Source organism: Coffea arabica, chromosome 1c (genome assembly GCF_036785885.1).
Source record: "Coffea arabica cultivar ET-39 chromosome 1c, Coffea Arabica ET-39 HiFi, whole genome shotgun sequence".
Taxonomy (NCBI): domain Eukaryota; kingdom Viridiplantae; phylum Streptophyta; class Magnoliopsida; order Gentianales; family Rubiaceae; genus Coffea; species Coffea arabica.
The window spans coordinates 58,326,746-58,333,337 of NC_092310.1; the positions used below are offsets into that span (position 1 = coordinate 58,326,746).

A 6,592-nucleotide genomic window follows, 5' to 3' on the forward strand; every position below is an offset into this window, starting at 1 on the left:
TGGACCTGCGAGCTGACCTGGCACCCCAGTCCAGCTCCTCCTGTCCGAGCTCGTGGGCCGGATCGACGTGTGCGTGGACCGGGCCGAAGTGGACCTGGGGCCCACTACACCATCCATTACGCTGATGGGAACTCCATGACTCGTTATTCTGAAAAAACCCCAGGTCTCTGCTGCTCTACGAATCTCGTCCACGGCCTCCTTTCTTCTAGCACCGTCAGTTTCAATCCCCTGAAGATCAACGCACGGGATCTGCAGCAGCCCATCATTAATTCCATTAACATTGTTAACAGTACTAGTTGATAGCAGACTCTGCTGGGCTGCTGCAGCCGGGGATTGAATGAAGAACTTGGGAATCCTGGTCACACCAGAATCCACCAACCCTTTCACGCCGCCTCTGCTTTCTTCAAAAGCTTTCACTTCTTGAGCCCAGTCATGTCGAAGACTATCATCATCCTTGTTAATATGATGTTCCATGTTTCTTCTGCAAGATAATACAATTGCTTCTCTTTCTCTATCTCAGGCCAGTATACCAGTACTTGCCAGAATAGTATTAGTATATACAAATATGCTACACGCAGCTGCTGCGATGCTGAGGTACAGCCACCGCGCCACCATTTTATTAATTGAGACATGGCGGTCCAGAAGCAACTCTTTTCGGATCGGCCTTCATAAATTTAGAGGTTACCTACCACTACTTTCTTTCCTTTTTCTTCTTATTACTATATATATAATTGCCAGCTGCTACCGACAGACAAGCAACCTGCTCCTACCTATGGCCTTGATTTTTTTTTTTTTGAAAAATATATAATATGCCTTGGTGTGTTAAGACGTACATGGATTTGCTTGGATAGTAATTTATTTGTCAAATTTTATTTATTTGCATAATTAATATATTTTTAATTATTTTTTTCTTTACATACGTTATATTAAAAAAATAAAAAAATAAAAAGACTCTCCGAAGTAGCACGCCTGACCTGGTATAAGAATGGGCGACGGGCCCATTGAACAATTTCCTTTGGCCCAAGGCTATGGAACAGAGAAATCTTTTTCCATCTCCAACTAACAGTCCAAATATCTGACCCAACAGATTTGGCCTGCGGCGAACACAGCCCAAACCATGTAATCTCGTCCCCGCTTTAGTCGGCCGTCTCGGTGTTTAGTGTACCTCCTTTCCTTCCCTGCCGCGACTACGAGTGGAGACTGGTGATCTCTTTCCTCCTCCTAAGTCCTAACACAATCTGATCTGGTGGCTGGAGTACCACTTCTTTAATAATTTAACTGCACCGTTCGCCGCATAAAATGGGGAGTTCGGTGGTCGGTGGCGTACTGCCTAGACATCCCATTCCTGTTCTGTAGCTTTGCGTTTTACTATCTATCAATACCAGCATTTGCCTATGGCTAAGAATCAGACAGTCAAGCGCTTCCTTACCAACATAGGTACGTGAAAATTCAGCTCTTGCTAGCTTTCACTTAACTACTTCTGCATCACCTGTTTTTAGGATTCCAAGCTTGTTTGGGCAAATGCCCTTTATCTATATTTATCTTTTGATGAAGGCTTCTTTTTTTTTGATTGCAGATTTTAGTATCGGACTGTTAAGGAAGCGAGAGTACCAGAAATTTGTATATAACGTTGTTAATCGATGCCAGTCACAATGGTCCAAGTCTGAAAAGGTGGAAAGGGATGATGTTTTCAAAGATTCTAAGGGCGGGCCAGAATCACAGGTTCCTTTGAAAACTAATAATGTTAATTACCCAGATTATGAACCTCGTTTTAGCAAATACACCTCAGATGAAGATGATTTCGTTACGAATACTAATAACAAGTGGAAGCTTGAACTTGCTTGGCTCACTAAAACTCTTGAACCTGCACTTCAGCTCTGTAGATGGGCTTTGCCAACAGGTTTTATTTTTTAATTTTAATTTACTTCTTTTCTTTTCTTTTTTAACTTTTGTTCATTGATATTTCTTGTAATGTTTGATGGATGCTTTGAAAGCTACGCCATTCTGCAAAATGGCGAATTACGACTGTATTTGACTTATCCAAGTGTATGTGTTACCCTGTCACAGAATTCAGCTTTCCCTGGCCTAAAGTTAGATACTGTTTGGTTGGGACTTGGGAAGTATGTGTTTTGTTGTCAGCTTTCAGTTTTGGAACCACAAATTTCAACATTACGCTTCTTTTTTTTTTTTCCTTTTTCTGTGAGTAGATTAAAAATAGAAAAAGAACAGAAAAAAAATATTCTACCTATGGAAATGGTTTTTTACTTTAATAAAATCATCATCTTTATGGTTAAGAAGAGCTTGTTGTGGAATCTGTGAGTGCTTACCTTTTTAGACTAATTTGATACTGATATCGCAGCCCCTGGAAACGGGGATAGAGTCCCTCCTACGAATAGGTCCTTTGCAGAGATTATTTCCAGCATCCAAAGGAGTAAGATTGGACTTCAGGATTGGAGTCTCAGTGATCTTACTATAGGCTTGTATCTCATATATCTTCAGCAAGCTTCAACAAATAAAGTTGAGGATGTCAAGGGCGAGCAAATCTCCTCAGAATCAATAGTACTGATCAAAGTCTTAAACTTTTACGGTTATCTATCGTCATAAAGTTACGCTGAGAGATAATGGATTTGAAGAGTTTTCCTTTATTTTTGTTTCTGTTATGTTTTTCAAATTCTTATTACCTTAGTGTTCCTTGTTTTAGGTTCATGATCTCATATACCACATGGAACTAGCAAAAGGGGCCTACAAGGATAACCCTAGCATTCTAGCTAAGATTAGCATGCTCAGAGAAAGCAATGTTGTAAAATTTGTGAAGAACTCTGGTGTCTTGAGGCCTGGGTATTACATAGGTGTTGATATGAAAAGGAAAAATGTAATTCTTGGCATACGAGGAACTCACAATGTGTATGACCTCATTACCGACATTATTACTTCAAGCCATGAAGAAATTACATTTGAGGGCTATTCAACACACTTTGGGACAGCTGAGGCTGCTCGATGGTTTCTTCGGCACGAGTTGGGAACCATAAGGAAGTGTCTGCAGGAGCATGAGGTGCTGCATTTGCACATCTTCTATGGCACATTTGTCTTTATCTAATGTTTTATGTGCTTTGTAACTCTACTTGGGAGACTGATTTATCTACAGGGATTTAGGTTAAGGCTTATTGGTCATTCTCTAGGGGCTGCAACAGCTTCTTTGCTGGCGATAATGCTCCGCAAACAGTCAATTAAGGAGCTTGGTTTTGACCCTCAAATTGTTTCAGCCGTTGGGTTTGCTACTCCACCTTGTGTCTCAAAGGAACTGGCTGAAAGTTGCTCCAACTATGTTACAACCGTTATGATGCAGGTTATCAACAAAATTCTGCTTTCCTGTTCACTTTTCACTAGATTTTGCACCTGGACATGCTTCTTGTTGATTTTTCTATTTGTGCCACATTTTGGTTGCTTCTAATATCCTTTTTTCCATCACAGGATGATATCATCCCAAGGTTAAGTGTCTCTTCTTTAGCAAGATTGAGAAATGAAATTCTTCAAACTGATTGGTAAGAGAATAACCCATTGGGACCTCATACAACTCTTAAAGAGTCCAATATTGGCTCAGTTGTTCAAAATTCTATTCTCAAATATCTGTTTATGTGTATGTGGGCACGCACTATTTGGTCATTTTTCTTAACTATAATATTAGTTAATGAGAAATTTTGTTCTTTTTTGTGATGTTTTGTCATTGAAATTCTTAATGTTTTCTTGACAGGGTGACTGTTTTTGAGAAGGAAGACTGGAAAAGAATAGTAGAACTTGTTACAAATGCAAAGCAGGTTGTGTCTTCTGTGCAGGATGTCGCTCGGAAGCTTGCTGATTATGCCAAGTTGAGAGGGCAGACTAAATTTTCTGGTATGTTTCTCTTGACAAGGGTGCATGAAATGCCTAGATATAAAAATTTGATCTATAGCCTTGTTAAATCTACGTTAAGAGCATAGTATTGCTGCTTTTCCTGTCAAGTTTGGAGAAGTTAGAATACTGGCAGTGCGAATTCTGGTTCCCATCGTCTGTTAAAACTAGTTGCAACTTCTTGATATTCCAATAATTTGCTTTTCAGGACACTTTGGATTAGATATTGAGGTAATGACGTTTCTAGCATGTAAGGACAACCTTGACTTTGAAAATTATGATGGGTTACAGAATGCGATCCAATTTACTATCTGCAGGTATATGAAACAAGAAAACTATTGGGACACCATCTAGAATGGACTAATTTTTCTCTTGCAGGGAGCCCTGAATTTACTTGTGATATTTCAATGTAATCGAAAAAGGAGACTGGACATATCAAGAACAATTTTGTTCTCACAGGAAGCCCTGAATTTACTCATGATATTTCAAAATAATTGAAAAAGGAGACTGGACATATCAAGAAGGTTGACTGATATGTACTTCTTTGCAATTCCAAATTTGGGTTTTTGTGTGTGACTGATGGTTTTCTCATCAAAGCATGTGTTCCTCATTATGGAATTCACGTAAGGGTTGTATGTTCCAGGATATGCAGAATTTGACAAATGTTTGAAATTATAATGGCTATTACTTGTGTGTGGTGTGAGATCTTGTCAAAGGGACTATTTTTGGTTATGAAGTCTTGTTGATGATTTACTAAAACTGTGCAGAAATCCCTGCCAGAAAGGAAGGGCTAATGGGGGGCCCTAGCATTTCTTCGACTTCAATTTCAGCTGATCCAGCTAAAACTCTTTCTGAGGAAGAAATATCGTGCTCAATGCCCGAGGAATTATATGCACCTGGCACCCTTTACTATTTGAAGAGGAATGTTGTCTGTCAAAGGAATGGCAAAAGTGAGGAATTTTTTACGCTGTGGAAGAGGAATCCTGGTGAACATTTGCGGAAGATACTGCTCTCAAGCAATTTAATTTCAGACCATAAATGTGATAGCCATATTTATGCCTTGAGAGATGTACTCAAAGGTTTGCCTGGCTCACATGATGACAGGCTTTTCCAATGAATAAAAATTTTGGTTCGTCCGTAAAGCTGTACAGAAGTTATTTTTGGTCCGAGGGATCAATTTTGAATATTTTCAGTTTCACTCACCTGTAATGTCGAATAGATGCAGTTTCACTCTGTCGAATAAAGTAAAATGCTTTATAGCGAAAACTTTGATCAAATCTGCAGCAGGGAAAGAGACCTTGGTCGAAGAGGGAACTTATTCTGACGCTCAAACGGGCTTAATTAGGTGCTGCTTCTTTTCAATTCTCCACTTAAAAGCATAAGTTTCCCTCGAATAAACCCAAAAAAAAAAAAAAAAAAAAAATCAGGGAGCGAAAGGCGGAAGACACTGAACAAGTTTCCAGGGCCATAGGTTGAAATGTGGGACTAAGATTTCTGTGTTTCTCAAGTTTGTTCCCAGTTAATTTCGAGTTTTACTTTCATAAAATATGTTGTTCCAATGCTTTGTTGTCTAATCCTGAGAGTGCAATCGAGTCAAGTTCAACTCGAGTAGTTACTCGAATTAAAAAACTTGAACTTGAATTCGTTGAATTCTTAAAAGTTAAGCTCAATTTTGTTTTGCATTACTCAACCTCAAGCTCATCGAATACAGTTGAGCTTAATTTGAGCTCAACTGGCCTTAATCAAACCTAATTGAGTCTGAGAAATATGAACTTATATTTTATACAATTTTAAATACGGGACAAAATAGGTATTTCATACTAATAGATAAAAAAATTTTTTTAAAAAAACTCATATATGTGTTGGCTAATAAAGTAGCTCGAGATTAAACTCAAATTTGATTAACGTGACTTTGAGCTCGAACTTTAACCAAACAATTCGACGAGTTACTCGATCAATCTCAACTCGTTTACAACCCCAGCTGAGCTAGTTGGGCGAGGGGCTCCTGATTAGGGCCTAAGAATGTACAGGTCCATGCCTGCGGAAAATAGAACCAAGTGCCTGGGTCCATTAGCTTCTACTTATTAAACTCGTCGGGTTTATGAATCTCAGATAAAGTAGACTGCACTACGTCAGAAAACGGAGCAGTTGACATAAAAATGAGCATTGCTTTTCTGGATTACGAAATAGTAGTAGTAGTACAATACTTTAGCAGTCTAAGACCGGTTGGGCTTTTCAAAACATTGCCAGCCCATATATGCATATAAAAATTAGTGCAGTCCCTTTCCGGTTCAAGGTCAAACAAAAGTTCATGTGCTCCAAAAAGTGCTATTCTTGGGAAGCATTAACGCTTAATGCTCTCGCGTGTCACGGACACAATTCTCATAAACATTTACTTACCACAACAAAAGTGAACATAGCTATAAAATCCTGCTTTTGGTGGGGCTCTACTGTTCAAGTGTGTCTCTCCTACACTTCACCCCAACTTTAAATACTACTATTCCGTTTCCGTATTGATTTATTAATTAAAAAAAATGATACTCAGCCCGCTACAAAAAGAAAATGAGTAACGTTTCCCTGTTTGGATTGCATTTTTCTAAATTTTTTTTTTTATCGAAAAATTACTGTAGCGATTTGATGTATGTGAGACAAAAAATGTATTGAAAAATATGTTCACGAAAAACGTAGCAATTTTTCTTTGTTG

General features: G+C 38.7%; 1 protein-coding gene across 5 annotated transcripts; it reads left to right on the plus strand.

The window, feature by feature from the left end:
• Nucleotides 1-555: 555 nt before the first annotated feature.
• On the plus strand, nt 556-5,154 carry LOC113732877 (uncharacterized). Of its 5 annotated transcripts, none has more exons than XR_003458898.2 (10): nt 556-680; nt 1,088-1,437; nt 1,577-1,900; nt 2,360-2,559; nt 2,702-3,052; nt 3,146-3,346; nt 3,472-3,542; nt 3,752-3,891; nt 4,097-4,412; nt 4,656-4,890. XR_003458898.2 is itself a non-coding variant. In XM_027258909.2 (10 exons), exons 2-10 carry the CDS (start codon nt 1,395-1,397, stop codon nt 4,680-4,682), a joined length of 1,380 nt encoding a protein of 459 aa, XP_027114710.1. In that variant the 5' UTR covers nt 556-680; nt 1,088-1,394; the 3' UTR covers nt 4,683-5,154. The 5 variants fall into 5 exon arrangements, 4 of the variants coding, with proteins under 4 accessions (XP_027114710.1, XP_027114700.1, XP_027114697.1 ...); XM_027258909.2 differs by having other exon boundaries at nt 4,097-4,119; nt 4,656-5,154; XM_027258899.2 differs by having other exon boundaries at nt 4,097-4,205.
• Nucleotides 5,155-6,592: the final 1,438 nt, after the last annotated feature.